At 39.3% G+C, this 19,431-nt stretch overlaps 1 protein-coding gene across 1 annotated transcript in view; it reads left to right on the top strand.

Moving 5' to 3' along the window:
- Nucleotides 1-18,817, top strand: part of rab2a (RAB2A, member RAS oncogene family) — a 29,050-nt gene extending 10,233 nt beyond the window's left edge. Inside the window, exons 3-8 of the mRNA XM_041992072.1 lie at nt 566-633; nt 4,224-4,306; nt 6,505-6,597; nt 7,278-7,389; nt 11,539-11,607; nt 17,753-18,817. Coding sequence (XP_041848006.1) covers nt 566-633; nt 4,224-4,306; nt 6,505-6,597; nt 7,278-7,389; nt 11,539-11,607; nt 17,753-17,848 — 521 coding nt within the window. The 3' untranslated portion in view covers nt 17,849-18,817. The remainder of the gene's footprint in view (nt 1-565; nt 634-4,223; nt 4,307-6,504; nt 6,598-7,277; nt 7,390-11,538; nt 11,608-17,752) is intronic.
- Nucleotides 18,818-19,431: the final 614 nt, after the last annotated feature.

Consider the following 19,431-nt stretch of genomic DNA (forward strand, 5'->3'; position numbering starts at 1 on the left):
CCTGTGTTTAGGTTTTAAGCCTTTCTGGTTGCATTTCCCCACCCCTCACACATAAACAAAAAGAGCTGAGAGGTTCCAAACTAATTAGTCTGGTGATGCCAGTGGAAAAATCAGATGAGCCAGTATTATCAGGGGTTTGTTCATTCGGTCTTATCAGTCAAGGATTTCTGTTGGTAATTTGAAAGCTTTAAAAGGAATCCATGAGGAAGGAGGTGGGGGTATCAGTCCACATCTGCACTGATTATTTTAATGTGCTGCGTGGAAGCTGAGCAGGATAGCATGAGAAAAGACACCTGATCATCTGTTGCTCGTAAGCTGTTTAGAAAACCATCTACTGATCCACTAAATTATGCAGATTTTTTTATTAAACCCAGATTATGTGGGACAACTTGCAGGGAAAAATAGTTTAGAGATGTTTTTGTATCACCTTCTTTCCCTTCTGGCATTTTCACCCTATTTTCCTTCCTTTTTTATCAAGTCATTGCTCCACTTTGAGCTAATAATAATGCTAATCTTGGAGGTTTTTTATGTCATGAACTGATCTTCTATGATTGTGTCCATCTAGGTGTGGAGTTTGGAGCAAGGATGATCACTATAGATGGCAAACAGATCAAATTGCAGATCTGGGATACGGTAAATCTTTTATTTTTTGTTTTATGATTTTATAAAAGTGTCTCTAGTTATTGCTACAGATAGAGGATTCAATACAAGTAGCAGTACACATTGTACCTGTTTTGCAAGGCTGTAAATATGTTGAACAGAAAGCTTTAAAGGTCTCAAGCTCTTGAGCGAATGTTATTAGAAATATCTGAGCTGTAGAAAGGCACTTGGGAAATCACAATGTCTCTTTAACAAACAATATTCTAAGTATGAATGAATATTAAGTTATTTTGATCCAACATTACCTTATCTAGCTTAATGGTTATTGTAAAGGTTCCCTGTTGGTACAATTGAACAAGTAAGTCGTTTTTTGGTTGGTGGACTTTTATTGTGCTCGTAGTTCCCCAATCTGTGCTCAGCAGTCCCAATTATCTCCAATCCAGCAGCAAGTAATATTTACATACGTACAAAAAAATCACTCCTATGACAGAAAAAAAAGTATTTCCAAGATGTAGGTTTTTTGTCAATTTCTGAGTCTCAGTAACTCCACGGGAAATTCATAAGAACTGGTATATGTACCACAGAGATTCACCCATTTTTACCATCACTGCAGCCATGTTACACACACCCCTGACATCTCTACAAGATCCATTTAAATCTTCTAAGCCCTCAAACCAGCCTCATAATTCAATTAAAACCAGTAAATTACGCTCATCATTTCATGATTAATGATTCAGTCCCATGGTCCCAAATATACAAAAAATAAATATATTAAACATAAAATGTTTTTGCGCGTACTAAACCAAACATATGACCATTCCAGTAGTCCGGCTTTTTAACAGCTGATCGGAAGCGGCTTCGGTTTTGGAGCAAGAATCAGCATGAACAGGAGGAGAATAGTAAGTTGCAACTAAATGTCACCTACTGCACTGAACTTAACAAAAATATATGAGCTTACCCACTTAATATCGCCACTAGATCAGACAGATGCAACTGCTATATGCATGTTCATGTTATGAGGTGCCTACTGGCATTTAGCGCAAATGTCCCAGTACTATGTGTGTGCAAGCACTCACTCTCCATGAGGAGAGTATTAATGACGAGGACCCTTTGTCCCAGTTTTCCTTATGAAGCAACATGTGTTCATATTTCTTCACCTGCAGCCAGTATACTAGCCCCGCCTGTGAAATGTTTTGGTCATTAGATTCAAGGTATAAATGGTTGAATCATGTGACCAAAGCATCCCACAGGTTGGCCAGTCAGTTAAACGACTCACATCTGACATGGCACACAATTTCTCCCAACAACTTGTTATTAGTTTAAAACCAGATGACTAGAAGTGTGAAACGTTCTCAAGAATAAATTTAAGTGGTTATATTAGTGGTTAAGCTTTTCATCTGAGGATAAAGATGCTGTCAAGCTTCCCTCTAAAGGAGATTTCAAACCATGCCCCCACACAACACAACAAAGCCTTTGCAATACTTGACTAAGTGTTCAGTGTTGTAAACCCATTTTCAAAAACAACCCTTCCTGAATCTTAGAAAATATGTGTTTTATTAGCACAAGATATAAAAAAGTCAAGAATCTATTATTTTGATCAAGTCTACAAACTGGTCTGTACCTGCAGTTAAGGAGCTTCACCAGCAGGTGGAGTTAGAGTTCCATGAAAAATAAGCATTTAAAGGGAAGCTCTTACAGGAAAAAGGTGTTCAATGTATCAATCCAGAAGTCAAACAGTCAAGTTGTCAAAATAAAAAAGACCTTGTCACTTCAACTTGACCTCATTGAATAACCTAATGAAGTCAAAGAAAGAAGGTGGGTTAAATTTGTACGAGTTTGGGAAGCAGGGATGACCACACTTGCAGCACTAAACTACACAAGATCAAAAGATGTTAGAAAAAAAAAAAGTATTTTTGATACTTAATTTAATGCAATCCTTCCACTTAGCTTCACAGAGGCTATACCACATATATCATATTAGTATAAGATTTGAATTTTAAGGTACAACTGAATGAAAATAATCAAATATCTTCTCAAAAATGGCATCCTCACAGAATTGTGGGATAAAAATGATCTGTTTTCTTTTAGAGGATGATCAAGTGTTTCCTACATTGAAAAAGAATGGTTAAAGAAAAAAAGTATTAGAGTTCAACCAGCTCTCATCACGGCTGCCACTTCTGTACTTTGGGTCCTATCACACCATTAGGAACCAGCCTCTGTAAGAAATACGATACAACTGGACCTCTGGTTTCCAGATCTCAGACTTCTTCTGTCCCACCAGATCACTGTTCGTTGACCAGATGTGGAGTGGAATAATTATGGTCAAAATCAAAAACCAGCCAGGATTAGTGGCTGTGGCTTCATTGTGGGATTTGTACAATCATACACCATCACCAAGCAGCAAACTACAGAGAAACATTTGGATCATTGTGTGGGCTGCACATATGAATAAGTGTATGTGTCTGTTTCTGCACGCTAGCCTGTTGGCCAGATGGTAGACAAACACAGCGTTCCCTCTCTTTCACCCTTATTTATCATTTATCCACTAATAGCTTTGCTGGCTGGTTGACCGCTCTCTAAATGACTTACTGACTGTTCAGTGACCAGCTAACTTGGAGTTTGGTTCGCTGACTGAATATCTGAGTTAGCTTTCCGGCTGACTAAATTGTCTCGTTGACCAACTAGTCATCTGACTCAGTAACCAGCCGCTTCATTGACCAGGAGACTGGGTTCTGGCTGACAAACTGACTGCCTAGTCCTCTGACTTGCTGAATGATTCATTGACTTACTGTGTTCCTGCCTGTGTGTCTGTCTGGTTTTTCAGATGAGGTCACGGCATGCGGGGCTTGCAGCTGCTAGGATAGAGTACCGTTTTGTTTCCTACCCTGGCCTGGATGAACACAGACAACATTGTTAATGTACATTGAGCAGAGATGGAATGAATAGACATTACGTTGGTGGAGGGGGGGGTGACAAGAATGCTGGTTCGTGCAAGAACTGATGGAAAGAGGGGAGGCGTGGGGATTCATAGAGAAAGAATGAAAAGATGAGTGATGGAAGGAAGACACTGTAAAGGTGAGACAATGAGGGGATAATAATGGAAAAGGGGGCGAAGGTACAAGGTGACCTGGTGAGCTGGATGGAGTGTCAAGTATGACATAAATGCAACAAGACTGATCTGTAAACTGCAACACTACAGCTAATGTGACCTTCTATGTTGAGCATAAATAGTGAAACTTGAAGGTTGTACACGCAAGCAGAGAGAAAGAAAGAAAGGATTTTGTGACAGATAGATGGAGAATGAAAGAGAGAACTCTATTGTATCCAGTTACAGGCTTTGCTCTGTGCTATCCTACCCCCTCCTCTCCACTACTTTCCCTCCCGGCTGACTGAAAACCTGGAGCTGGAATCCGCTAGATAATGAGGATTGATACATAATATTTCAGAGAGCTCGCATATGAACAGGTCTGGTTGGATGATGTGTCACAGGACCAAAGGAACAGGCCTGTTGAGCTGCAGCACAATCAGAGCTGATAGAAAACAAAAGCATATTTATGCCTGTGGACATTTCTATTATTTAGGTTTCAATTTCTGTTTATTAATATATGTATGTGTCTCTCCAGGCTGGCCAGGAGTCTTTCCGGTCCATCACCAGGTCTTACTACAGAGGGGCTGCAGGAGCACTGCTAGTCTATGACATTACAAGGTAATCCAGGCAATCATACACACACAAGATGCATTTAAGCAACAAGTGAAAACTACTGCAACTAGTCACAGTTTAACATGTCAACCAGATCCTACATGCCAAAATGTGAGAATATTATAACAGCATAAAATTGCAACAGGTAAAGAATTTGATTTATTTTAGGTAGCCTAATGCATCAAGTTAGTCTTATTTGGTCGAATCCAGACTTGCCTTCATCTCAGTTTTTTACCCAACCAGCAGCAATAAAATCATGAAAATTTTAGTGTTGAGAAGCTATTCATTTCTGAGCACAGAAAAACTAGAGAGGTCAAAAAACTACAATAATGGCTATGTAAATGCAAATGTTGCCTTTCTAAAGTCCCCCTTTTTCTTTCTTTCTTTCTTTTTTTTTTATATATATATATATATATATATAACTCCTTAGTTGTAGACCTTGTCGCCTCAAATCTTACAGCATTCAGTTCTCTCAACCCTGCTGTTATTGCAGACATGCCCGAACTAGCTGCTACTCATCAGCCTGATCATGTTTAGCTTGTGAACATCTAGAGCCTCTTATCTGAACATATAACAGTAAGTCACATGATGTACTGTTCCTAGGCTGACTTATAAATTAGTAGTGTATGATGCACATGAGATTTAAAAGTAGGATTTTTTTTTTAAACCTGTGGACTACAGAACCCACAAGTTCCTGTTTGAGTTTGGTTCTCTGTAGCTGAACCAGAGGAAAGCGGGGCTTACAGTTCGTCATGGAAACAGTGACATCAGCATGTTAACATTGCTGATGTTTGGAAGTTATCACCAGAACAAAGATTACATCTAAAGTTAACAACATCTCCTTGTTTATCAGGTATATGTTCATAAATCATAGCTGTGGCCCAAGAATTTAAGAAAAATGTCTTGATGATGAGTTTTAATTAAAAGTTGGACATCAGGAGAGCACAGACCTCTATGAAGCCAAGTGTAATTTTTCTTGCCGATGATTGTGGGCTTTATTTTAGTGGTAGAAGCTCTCTAGTGGCAAAATTATCTGTATTTCCCAATAGTAAAGAATCCTTTAAAATTTTCCTAGATCCAGGTGGTGATCCAGATCACCCCCAAAATCTAATCGCTTCTGAGATTTCCTGAAAATTAAAACAAAATTCGTCCATTGTTAGTTATGATGCTAACAGGCAGACAAACCAACACCACCGAAGACATGACCTCCGCCTTGGCAGAGGTAATTAAACATATTAACATACATTGGTGTTTGCATCTGGACTAACAGACTGACATATCAGCTCTTTTGCTTTCAGTTTTACTTAATGCTTCAAGATAACAATTGCATGTCTCTGGCTGTCTTTAATGTTAAACCCTGTTTGGATCCACCAAACACTGTGGTGCAGAGAAACATCGTATTGATGTCCACTGGCTACAATGACTTGAAATTTGTTATCGATCTTCATGGTCCCCAGAGTTTGACTCTTAATTATATCATGACCCAGTGACCTTTAGTTCAGTGCTGCCATTTAAGGAGAATTTCCTTTTCAAACTCTGCATTATTAAACAAATGACCTCATGCTGATTCTTTTTTTTTCTCTTTGTATACTCTAACCCCCCTGATGAATAAAGCTTGAATTCATGGTTCTGGTGTAATCTGTTTTATTTTTCTATTGGGGCTATTTTTGCACATCACTTTCATGCACACAATACTTATCACCCGTTTAAGTGTGCATGTTAGATGTATATCCAAAATGTATTTTTCTGCTCAGGTGCTCTCATCACTAAGGATTATAAAGGTCCTCTAAAACATGAACTGCAATGCTGGTCAACCTACTCATTTCCTGTCAACATATGCTTTCAAAGTTCTGCTATAAACTGCCTGCCAACACATTACACGTGTCAGGCATTTTTAAGAAAATTAAGTTATGATTTTTCAGTTTTAATTTTGCATCGAACAAAATTGCGAATAACTTCTGTTCAGATCTACAGGAAGGAAAGATAAGGTTATTTTTTTCTCGATTTTAATGGTTTCAAAATTTGCAAGAGGAAATGACACATCATTCACCAGTTTTCAAGGGAAAGTAAAATCTATTACTGATATCTATATTGGTGTGTGTGTTTGTGTGCCCACTTGTGTAATAGCAGATGCTTAATCTGTACCACATTTAGTTTCAAAGTGCAGTCAGACTGAAACCAGAAATCTGTGCTTGTTTTAACAGAAGGGACACCTTCAACCATTTGACAACCTGGTTAGAGGACGCCCGCCAACATTCCAACTCCAATATGGTCATCATGCTCATTGGCAACAAGAGGTAAAATATGTTTTTCTTTTCCAGTGATGGAGGTACGTGCTGCCCTACATAAACCTGGACCATCAACAATGTGTGGCAGCCATAAACGGTGGACTCTGAACAGTGTGCTGTATAACAATGGCTTGGTAGACGTTTGTCCAAGCTGTTTGCGCTCAAAGCTCAGCTTGGTCCATTTTAAAAAATTAAACACTTTAATTACTGCTTAAATTTGAAAATAAAGAATTCAACACAAAATTCTTTGGTTTAAAAATGTATAATTTCTGGTCCAATTCAAATGAGGATCTTAGTTCTGCTTTATGTGTCAAACTTTAGCAGAGATTGCATAACACACCACTGTGTGAGATGGTTATATCAAGAGAGCACTGCTTTAGAGGGGTGTTTGTCCTGCGGTAAACACACACTTGTGTCAAGTTTAAATGAGGAAGTTCACTTCTGCAGCACGCATCAGCTGGTGACGGATAAACTGCTAGCTCACACTGCACTTGAGGTTACAAAACCACATTACATAGAAAATATATCAGGTTATAGTCAACATGAAATATATTTAAAAAATGTCACTATATCTGAACATTATTCACAAGTGTACATTTGCTCAGTGTTATCTTTTTTTACTTTTGTCAAATCGTTTCCTCTCTGAAGCCACGTCATGCTGCTAATGTGCATGTCTGTGTGTGTTTCAGTGACCTAGAGTCGAGGAGAGAGGTGAAGAAAGAGGAAGGTGAAGCATTTGCCAGAGAACATGGCCTCATATTCATGGAGACCTCAGCCAAGACTGCCTCTAACGTAGAGGAGGTAATGACACACAGATTTCCAAAAACATTTAGAGATATCTACCTGAAGGGCTCGATTAAGGGTCCCAGCTCTCTTTTTTAGTTCTGCAAACGCCGCCTGTCTTTGTAAATTATATACTACTTCCTGCAGGTCAACGCTAATGCTAAACAGCTTTTACCCCAGACAAATAAATCTCCAGCCACACTCAGAATTTCACACCCATTATCTGCTCTTTCACAGTTATCCCTGCTCCGTGTTGACATCTGTAGCTAAAGTTAGAGTTCTGTTTGTCTGGAGCACAATGAAAGCAAAGAGAGACTCTATTGAAGACTTGCCATAAATCTTTATAAATTGTTTGATTTATATCAGGAAGTGTGTTAAACCAACAAACCTTCGTGAGGCTTCAGCAAACTGTTTCAAGAGGATTAATTATTATGATTATTATTTGATTATTTTTACCCATACTGTTTATTTAGATGTTGGATTTATTGCATAACTGTTATCGCATTGGATGTTTTTCCCATATGGTCTTTTATTTTTTTGTAAATGTTATGTTATTTTGCTACTCCGGATGACAGAAATGTTAAACACCACACCTGTTAACAATTATCATGTTACTCTCAACATGTTAGCGTACCAGTGTTAGTATCTGGGTTTATACAAAAGTTTTAGTGTGATTGAAGCCCTTGTTTGCATCTCTCATCCACAAATGTACACTCAGGCCACAGAAATGCAGCATCTCTGGAATCCCCAAAGAAAACAATAAACCATCAGGATTAAAAATACTATTCTGTCCCCTGAATGATAAAAAGATTTATAACCAGTTTCCTAAAATAACAGCAGAAAAATATATTTTCATTCAGGATGCCTGTTAGATCTAGTATTAGTTAAAATGCTAAAATTCCTCGTTTTACTACAAATAAATGTGATCAGTATTTAAAAATGTAATTAAATGTAGGCTTTAGCTATCTCAGTCTATTTTGAGTGTTCTACTTTGCAGAGTTAATATTTTCAGTTCATATGACCCTTCAATGCTCAAACCAAGTGGCCCTTTATAGTTACAGTGAACTCCCTTGTTGATCTGTAGCACCATGGATCACCAGGCTAGGGTTTGATCTGGGCAGTTTCACATTAGCATCATGGACTATGGTTAGCACACTGAACACACTGCTCCGCCTCTCAGAGACACACCCCTGGTGTTGTTGCAATGAATGCACAGCGTGGTCATCTGGGACCCCTTTCTCACTTATCCAATCACATAAATAATCCCATCCTACACAGCACAACGTGCCAGCCAGGGGCACTGTACTCTCTGTGTGTGTGTGTGTGTGTGTGTGTGTGTGTGTGTGTGTGTGTGTGTGTGTGTGTGTGTGTGTGTGTTTACATTGATTTTTTTTTTCTACCTTCTCTCGCCTGGCCTATATCATACAAACACTCACACCCACACCCTGTCGAGCAGAGCTCTCTATGGGGTTAAGATGAGGGGGGAGGGGTGTGTGTACGTGTGTGTGTGTGTGTGTGTGGTATGATTAATTTGTCTCATTAGTGTCCTCTGAATCCTCCTGATACCACTCCTCTCCTCCCTTCCCTTCATCTCTTCTCGCTCCAGCCCTCCTCATCCCTTGACGTCCATCATTTGCTCTTTACCTCTCCTCCTTCACCTCCCCCCTCCCACTTGCTATCCTTTTCTTCCTCCCCCCTCTTCCAGTCTGTCTTCCAGCCTCCCCTCATTTGTGCCTTCCTGCCCTCCTTTATGCATTTCTTCCTCCACAGTTCTGTCCTCCCTCCTCTACACCCCATCATCTCCCTTCCTCTCTCCAGCACTATATCAACCAGTTAAAGTTCATACATATTCATAACCTCCACCTCGCCTCCTCTCAGCGACATTCAGCAGCCAATCAGAGAGCAGGGTTTGTTGTCAGGGTCTGTGGGTGGACACTGGGCCTGATGGGATGGTCCTTAGAGACAGATGGAGAGATTCTGTAAGCATGTTTTCATCGTCAAATCTTTCCATCTTCTCGTCCATCCTTCATCCAGACCCTGTCCTTGGCCTCTGCACATTTCTGTTCCCTTTTCTTTTTTTTTTCATTTCATACCCCCTTCTGTCCTTTTTTCTACAGTTTTCTTTTATTTCTTAAGATTCATTTTCTCTGTTATTCAGCTTTTTTATATTTATCCTCTTCTGTTAATACTATTTTACTGTATTTTCACTGACTTTTATGCATCTCTACATGTCACTTCCCTTTTCTCTCTTATCTCGGTTTTTTGCCTCTTCTTCAAATCCTCTCATCTTTCTTATCTACACACATCTGAAACTTTATTAGCTAAACCAAAGAACAGAATGAATAAGATGTGAAGGAGCAGTGGTCGAAGTGATGTTTGAAGGAAGGAAGGAGGACAGAAGTGAACGGGATACCAGAGAGCACCCTTGGGCTCAGTCTATTTCCGACAGGGTGTCAGTTAAGAGTTCAGGACATATTTTTAGTTCCTGGACACATTTCTTTGGATTGAGAAGGTTTCTTTTTGCATAGAATCACAAAGGCGCAATCTGAAATGAACCTGACCTCTTACATTGTCTCTATAGACCAAACAGTGTGTTATCAGAGCTTCATCTGATCCCAGTTGTTGCTCTTCAGTTTAGAGCCTTCAGACACAAAACAGTAAGACACTGTCCCTTGAGACTAATGCATCGATACCATAGTTATAGGCCAGTCGCTGAGGGAGCTTAATTCCACTTCATTCAATCATCTTTGGTCCTTTTAGTCCTGTTACTGTGTGTGTAAGGAGAGAGACGACAGATTGTGTGAAGTCTGTGTTTATCCTGCTCAAATCTTATTTTTGATCTGCTCAAAAGGTCTTTAAGGTCTTTCTTTAAGGTCTACCATCATATCATCTATACTTTAAAGGCATTGGAAAGGGCTAGGATAGTGTTTGCTGAGGAATTTCATTTGTGCACATAATAAACTTTAAAGTCCCAACAAAGAGCATCTTCGAACACCAGATAGGTGTTCTTAAGAAGCCAGTTTCTTTGTGAGGCAGCTAGACTGCCAGGCCGCAGTGATGAGGCCAATCCAAATGGCTTGTTTATACATGTATCACATAAAGACTCAGTTACTGGGGAACCATCAAGGTAAACTGTAGTTTTTGGCCCATGAGTTGGCTCTGAATCAAGAATCTGTTTAATCTATCTGCCTAGTGATTTGACATAATCTTTCATTGAGTGTATCAGGTTGGTGTGGTTGACGTTTCAGCTCAGGTATTGATGGTAAACTCACTCCAAAAACAAGACCTTTTCTAGTTTGTGTTGATCAGAAAATGGTTCCAACATAAATCAAAATGAATCATTTTATTTGACTGTTTGTGTGGGATTTGAACAAACGAGCTGCTGAGCTGTTTTTACCTTTTTTTTTTTTTCTTTTTTTTTTGAGATTAGCTAAATAACTATATTCAGCCTTAAACTACATACTACACATTTCCTTTTTTTTTTGTACTTTTTTCCTTTTTGTGTGTGTGTTATGATTTTACATTTTTACATTTATTTAGAATACATATCCAATACATGTCTTTTATGTTTAATCAAACATTTTCCATGTGGTCTTCTATAAAATATGGTATGTTCAGGTGCTGGTGGGAAACCCCAACATCACAAACATTGCAGATGCTAATAGAAAAAAAGCTGAAAAATTAATTTAGACTTGCATCTGTTTCATGACGCCTGTAGTGGTTGTTGTTGTCTACAGGGTGTGGAGATTTGGGTTGTTTTTTTTCCCCCCACTGCCATAACTTTTGAGTGCTTTACTGTTCAGCAGCCAGCCCACATGTGTGTAATTCTAACCAGTAGTAGACACACCTATATGGAATATTCAACAAAGCAATTCACACTTGTCCTCATTGGACAAGTTTTAAGACTTTGTAAGAGGATTTTCACAGTTTTGACGGGAGTCTTGCCCACAGTAGTCGAGTGGAAGCCTGAGAAATGGAAAGTCAGACAGCTGAAAGTCAAAGCTTGTCTGTGTTACTCAAGCACCCACTGAATTAGTGTTTTCTTAATGATGAGAGTCGTTATTGTGAAGACATCTTCATGAGAACTGAGCAGGCTCATTTATAGTATTCAACACAGAAATGTGAATCAGATTTCTTTAAACATCTCATTTCCTGTCTCTGTCTCAGGCTTTCATCAACACAGCCAAGGAGATCTATGAGAAGATCCAGGAGGGAGTGTTTGATATCAACAATGAGGTGAGACACACTTTGCCCTCAGTCTTTTTTTTTTCCCCTCCTCCCTAAATCTCTCTATTCTTCTTTTTTCCTGTTTTCTTTCTTCTGCTCTTTGCTCTTCTTTTCCTCTTCAGTGTGGCTTTCCAGCAGTGTGTGTGGTTTGCCACACTCCCTCTAGCCTCAAAAAAGAAAGGAGGGGGGGGGACCTTCCTCCTCTTTGCTTCCTTTGACTCCAGCCAAGCAAAACTCCTTGCGTTCCTCCTATCCTCCACTTTATTTTCCAGTCACACTCTTTTCTCTCCTCAACTCTCTCTCCCTCTCTTTCTCTCTCTCTCAGTATGTCTGTCTCTCTCTCTTGGCATCTCTGTCTCTCTCTCTTGGCATCTCTCCAGCTCATAAATTCCTCACATCCCACAAGGTCTCAGTCATTCAGCAAGAAAACAAACACTCGTTCAGCCAGCCAGTCAGCCTGTAAGCTGCTATCCAGCCAGTTAGTAAGTTTGCGATCCAGTAAGCCAAATTTCCATAGTCTCGGTGAAAGAGGGCTATCAAGGCTGAAAAGTTGGGGTTTTCAGCCTGTCAACAAGTCAGTTAATCTTACTACTTCCACAGTAATTTAGCCTAATTCACAATGGTTTGTATTGAATTAGAAAAATAACATTATTTCTACCATTCCTTGGTTGTATATCTTTTGGACTTTATTTATTTTCATCCACACATGTCTGCAAGGTGATATATATATATAACTCTTTGAAAAGTAAACAGTGATTGCACATGTTCATTAAGGCCTCACTGGCAGATATGTGTACACACCTACTGTCTATCTAGTCTGTCTCTTTGACCCAGGTCTGTTTGTCTTTTCCTTTAACCCATTCACTGTCAGCTGAGACAGCTGAGGTGAAAGTTTGTTGTTCAGCATTGGTTGTGGCCATGTGCTCTTCCAACAACACTTAAAGTGACATGAGTTAAAATAAGCTTTCAGACAGGAAATGAGGAGATGCTGCGATAGTATGCAGTATGACAAAAATATGTAACTCTACTATAGTATATCTCTAATTAGGCTCTTAAACATTTGCTCATTTTATCAATGAAACAAAACGCGGAAATATTAATTGAGATGTATAACTTTGGTGTTCATTAACAAGTAGAGGTGAACAATTAAATATTTTACTCACCTCACTATTGGGGCTCATTTATGCTCACTATTAAATACACATAGAAACTGAGCCTTCTGTCCACCTTTTGCACTCATTTTGTGCAAATTTCAGTGCTTTTCAGAGAGTGTGTTGTGGTTTATCCCAACGCAGCAAACAGAGCAATAACACTGGAAATCGTGGCACAGTATCGCTCACGTGTGACAAGCAAAGGGAACAAAGAAGAAGCTGTGATGTATTTATGTCCTTTCTCTTTACATGTATCATTCTGAGAATGTATATTATTATGATCTCCTCAACTGTCGCCATGTTTATGATGCTATATTGCTATTAAAACTGATGGAGTTTGGGAGTGAACTAAGGAAGTCTGCTCTACCCTTCATTGGATGTATTGTGTAACAACAATGCCAATGCAGAGGATGTATGGGAGTATTGGCAACTTTTGAAACAGCTCTACTTGTTTAGATTTGCAGACTATGTAAAGGCCTCTAAAGCCAACAAATATGTTGTAAGGAACTATTAATAGCAGCTCTTTAGTCAAGCTAAAATTAAAACTATGGCTGTAGCTCGATTGATTTATTTTAGGCTGAGTACTCTCCTTGTGCCTCTATACAACCACAGGATAAAACTTTAACACTTTATCAGCTGCTATGTGTCCAGTTCGGCCATGACAGGTATTTAGAGGATGTCTACATGTCAATGATATCATGGAAAAAAACCACTAATAACTGAGCTAGCAGCAAAATTGGTACCATGCAAGCAGTGACTTGGACATCTTTACAGCTCTGTACATTTCACATGTGCTGTTTGTACTATTTATTTAATTTCAGTTAAGTTTTGTGTTGTTTTTTAACTTCCCACAGCATTATGGGCAAGTATGACCTTTTAAAATGTGGTTTAGTTACATTTTAGTGAAGCTATACCTTAAATAGGTTGGTTTATGGGTGCATTTTAAATAAGAACAGTTTATTCTATGGAGTTCAGGCAATTACATCATCCCACGATGCATAGTAGGACATTGCCTCCATACATACGGCATCCGCTGAAGATTGAAGAAAAAATAAATGAATAATTGGATGGAGAAAAACATAACAGTGCTGTTCCTTGCAGAGAAAAACTAAATCAGTCAAGAGAACCTTATCTAGACCAAATCCAGACATTAGGTGGAATTGACCCATATGAGCATGGGGAATCGTGACAAAAATCTAGGATGTGTGTAGCTCCTGCAGCCAGTCAGCCTGGATTCTGTTTTACATAAAAGCAGGCAGATTTAGACACAGAACTGTAGATGCATCTGGTCACAATTGTAGCTTTGATTTGTGCACTTTGTTTTATGTTCCACTGTCCTGAAATCCCAGTCCTTTAAAAGATTTATACTCTTCCGGTCAATCAGTCTAAAAGAAGGGCAGTTCTAATAATTTTAAGGAAATATTCCCTGTATTTGTTCAATAACCAATGCTATGTATAATATATTTCTAAAGTGATTTTGAAAATCAAATTTAAGTTGCACAAAATATTTATATATAGAAATTTTAAAACATCACATCAAAGTACATTTGTTTCTTGATAAATTAATTCAATGGTAACTGGTACAGAAAACTCTTATGGCAATGGTTTAACAGTGGTCAGTGCACAACGTACACAAACCATTTTTATGAAGTAACAGATTTCTTTCCTTCATAAGAAACTATCATGCTTGGTGGTACTGTGCTGCTTAGAATAGTGTTTGGTGCATACATCTCCAACCATCCTCTTAACCTGAGGCATGCTAACCATCTGGTCTCCTCCATGTAAATGGCATCAAGCTGACACCATCCTCCAGTGAAAGCATGTGTTTTTATTTCAACACGCACTAGTCCAGCAGTGTCTCTAATGTCAAACCCGCAGTCTGCCAACTTCCACAATAATTTAAATAATGCATATTTTACATGTACTATGTAAATACTTACATAAACATTTACATGGACTAGTTTTTATCTTGGAAAAAAAAACGTGCACAAACGTCTAAACACTATGGAACTACTGGAAAACCTAGCAAACAGCAAAGGTCTAAAAAAATTAATAATAGCTTACTACTGCAAAAGCACCAGAAACAAATAACCATACTCATGAAATGTTGTTGAATCTGTACCGCCTGGTAATGTTGGAAATGTGGCACCGAGTTTTCGTTTCCAGGTTGGAAAACTAAAAAAAAAAAAAAGGCATTACCATGTAGCAGTGGTCTGTCATTACAGACATGAGAAGAGTTGTGGCAGTTCAAAACATGACAAGCCTTCGCCATCACTGAAAAATATACCAATAAAAATATACTGCAAACCAGTTGTGACTGCACTGTGGGCGTCTGAAAAATCCCACAATGTATTGGGGAGTGACGTCACATGCCCAAGCTCTGTTTTTAATCATAGATACCGCTGAACTTTACACACTCAAAATTAAAGAGCTCTTTTTGTATCTGGATTTAGAATAACAGCATTACTGCACAGATCTCATCTGAACTTCTTGGCATTTGTCCTGAAGGAAGCTGGCTCTGATTGGTTGACAGAAATTAGCATCAGTGACCACAGCCCTAGCCTTGTTTGAATTATAGTACAATCTGTTCAATGCAAAGCATTCATACAATTGTAGTTTGGTATTCACTTATCCAGATAGTTATCTGAGCAGTGTGTTAAGTACAAAAGTTTCCATGTACATGTAATCTACTGGCATAAATCATGTCATGGTCCTCACACACGCAGCTCCAGAATTTGGGTCTGTACATACCAACAAACATGTGTGAACACATCTGCGTTTGCAGTAAGCTATTGTAGTTAATAAACAGACCCCTGTGTAAATCCAATGACTGGGTCCACATCTGTTTTGGAGTGTAACTACAGCCGGCAAGCACAGGCGCTGGGCAGACAGCACTGGGGTGAGCCAGCCAGTCAGTGTTTTTGTTATTAGTAACAGTAAGACGAAGTGAAGGCAGGCCAGCCGGCCAAACCACATCAGCTGACTGGCTTAGAATGAGAAAGGGAAGCCCCACCAGAAATGTTGGCAGCCACTATGAGAAAAGTGGTCTTACACACATACACAAGCATGCACGTACACACACACACACACGCACGCGTGGCCTTAGCTCAATAAATGTGATTTAAAGGCATACAGTGTTTCCCAGAGGCTCTACTGCTACTGAGTGCAGGAGGGGGAGTTACTCTGAGAGGGAGATAAATATATACAGAGGGAAAGAGCGAGCAAGGCTAAGAGTGCGCTCCAGCTCACAGAGAGAGAGATGATGATAAAACACAGAGGGAAAGTGAGCACTACAGCCCAGAGAGATGAAAGTGTCTCCCTACCACCCACCTGCCTGCCTCCCTCTCAGTTTCTCCTCTTTTATATGTGCCTTTTTTCTTTCTTCTCTTCGTGTCCTTGAGTGCTGCTGCTGGTGTTCCCTTTGCCTTTGTGCAGCGCAGCAGCACCTGTTGCTTCCTCTATGAAGTGATCTAATAGAAAGCCCCGCGGGCTCTGTGCAGTATTAATCTGACCATGAAAGCAATAGTACAGTCATTCCTGCGTATTTTGTTTTTTGTCTTTGATTACAACTTCACCTTTTTTTTTTTCTTTTCTTTTACTGAAGCTATCGTTAATATTTTTCCTGCGTCATGAGGAATACATTGTGAATTTGCAATTTATTGAGTTATTAAAAATAACATAACTGTGCTAAGAAACCTGCAGATAAAGGGGTAGGCAGTCCACTTCCAGCAAACTACATGGTTTTTAGCACAATGAGCGTCATTTACCACCATTATTGAGCAGTGCTGGAAGCATGTTAAGTGGTGACCACTTGAGCTTTGTTGCTCTATGGGAACTTGGAAACCTCATAACTTGTGTAAAATGAAGTTGTGGGTATCTGTGAAGTGTTTAAGGTGCCAATGTTCAAAAATGTTCATCCATAAACTGGTTGTTTCTATGCACTGTTCAGCTTGCAGGGCAAACAGTGGCTCATGATCCCCCAGTCCTCAATGTGATGTCAGTATATATTTTTGTTTCTTAAATTTCTTAAAATTTCTTTTATTTGCTCCATAAATTCTGAAAAGATAAAATGATGCAACAGAAGCAATAGAAAGACTTTTGGCTGTTTTATTTTACAGTTTGATAAAAAAAAAACTCTCACAGTAGATTCAGATTTTCTTCAGCAAATATAACTGAAATGTAACACCATCTTAACTTTCCATGGGTAAATAAACTGCAGTCATAAATGCAACCCACATTCAGATATAGTATTCACGTCCAGTTTGATGTCTTTCAAAGTTCCTTGCCGTTGTACAGAGCCCTGTTTTCCATTGGTAGCTGGACTGGTTAAGTGGCTTCACACCAGGTGCTGGATTGTTTCTTCCTGAGGCTTTCTGGACCCAGCATCACATCTCAGACAGCTCCAATGTAGGTTCATCAAGTCTTTCCCAAAGTGGGAAGCAAAAAGAGAACTCTAGACAAAGACCTTGTTATGTGTATGTTCGCCTTATGGAGGAAGCTGCCGACTGTGGCTTACATATACGCTTCAGCTGGCCACAGCTACCCTCATGAAAAGCTTACTAGCTCAGTCGCTGCCAGAAGTTATCAGAGAGGTGCCATTACTCAACAACAGGGATGGTGCAGCCCTACTAATGATAGCTTTACATGTTTTGAGCTCATCAGCTTTCTGATCTCAGATTCCTGTGCTGTCAGGATGGTGTAAAAATATTTAGCTGTGAAATTTTGATGTTCTAAACGCAGGTCTGCCCAGACTTGATAGAAGTTAAGCTGCGTTTTACAGTGTGTTGGAAAAACCAGTTTGGAAGGATGAGTGGAGTAAATGTTTGAAAATAGGAGCTGGAATGATTTGTATTTGTGTATTGTATACAGTTTGTATTGTGTAAGTAAAGTGACTTTCTACAGCGACTTTAAGAGGAAGACATGCTTAGTAAAAAGTAGCACAGTTGTCAGGGTGACATCTCTTCCTCACCCATGTCTGTCTTTGTCTGTCTGTTTCCACACAGGCTAATGGTATTAAGATTGGACCCCAGCATCCTACCACCAACTCAACACTGTCCAGTAACCCGGGAGGCCACCAGGCTGGAGGGGGCTGCTGCTGAAGTCCCAAAACACACCTTCCCTTCCTCCCCTTCCTCCTCCTCCTTCTCTGCCTCATTCAATCCTAATCTGCCCTCCTCGCCCTCTTCAACCCTCCTTTGCGTTTCTACTGAACTGTCCGGGCCCACTAACAGTTTGTTATCCTCTCTTTCTCTATCGCTCTGTTCTTTCATCCATCCATCCCCTCGCCCCCGAGTCTGTTGATCATCCCCATGGATCTCGGGGCGGCGACCCTATGAGTCAACCTGACTTCCTACAGGCTTATGAGGACAAAGTCAGCTTCACCTGCAGATTTACTCATTCAATTCACAAGATTTCCACATCACCACTTATCTTTTGGTTTGATAGAGAAATTTTAAGCTTTTTATTTTATAATAAAAACACACTTTATGGAATGTTAATTTTACTCTGGCAGTTTAATTGATACATTTCCTCTTAACTCAGAAATATCATTGGATTATTTCATGAGCTCAAAAATTGCACAAAGCTGTCTTTGGCAAAGGTGAGCTGACTTTGTCTGAGAAGACACAGAACCAAGGGTAGAAATTAAACACACTTTAACAGCTGACTTTGTGGAATAAACCAGGCACTGCATTGTGTCTACACACACACATCTGTACATGTTTTTAAAGACAAAGTTGATAGCAGGACATGTTTGTACATGCTGAGTCAGTTTTCATGCCGTGCCTGTGTGTATAGGGACAATACAAGCATGCCAGGATGTGGGAGGTACTCAAGTCACTGTATTATTTGTCTATAAAAAAAAAATCTGCAAATCATGTCATTTTTGTCCATCCTTTCCCTTTTTTATTTTTTTGTTTGTTTTTTGGTCATGTTACTTTGCTCTCTTCCAGTCTTTGTGTCCATTTTGTCGACTTGCAGATGATTTGTATTTAATGAACACTAAAATCTGGTTGTGGCTTAAAGAGTGTTTTAAACCGCCTGGATAGAGAATAAAAGACCAAACTGTTGAGTGTGAAAATGGGTCCTTTGGGAATGACAAAGAAAATAAGCGTGAAAGCAGAAACTTTGAAGGATGTTGAGAGCAATGGCTGCCATTATGAAGTTGCAAAACAGAAAGACTTGGGTGGGAAATTTAATTGGAAATTGAGATTTTCTTTTTTTTTTTATTGTATTTATCAGGCACATTTCTGTGTATATATGGCTCTTTATGTTTCTGTTGCTTTTTTGGCTGTTTAAAGACAAGGCTTGGTATGCTGTTGTAGTCTAGTTATGTCTTCACCAGGAAGTGAGAAAGACACTGCTCTAAGCCTCCAAATGGCTTTTTAGCATTTTTAACTATTTCTCATTTAAACACAAAGATCTCTGCCACCCTGTTTCATCGGGGTAGGTGGTGGCCTTTCTTTTAAATGATGATTATAAATGATAACAGGCTGTAAACAGGGCTGAGCAGAAGCATTCAAAGTCCCTAGTGGGAAACGGACTCCAACTGGAAATGTTAAAGCATCTCCCTTGTGAGCAAGCTGAGATGAACTAGTTGGCAGGTATATAATGTGTACCATTTAGAGCTTGATCGACTGCTGCAATGTTTTTTTGCTTCATATTTTACTGCTTCGGTTACTTA

The sequence above is a fragment of the Melanotaenia boesemani genome, chromosome 8, assembly GCF_017639745.1.
Source record: "Melanotaenia boesemani isolate fMelBoe1 chromosome 8, fMelBoe1.pri, whole genome shotgun sequence".
Taxonomy (NCBI): domain Eukaryota; kingdom Metazoa; phylum Chordata; class Actinopteri; order Atheriniformes; family Melanotaeniidae; genus Melanotaenia; species Melanotaenia boesemani.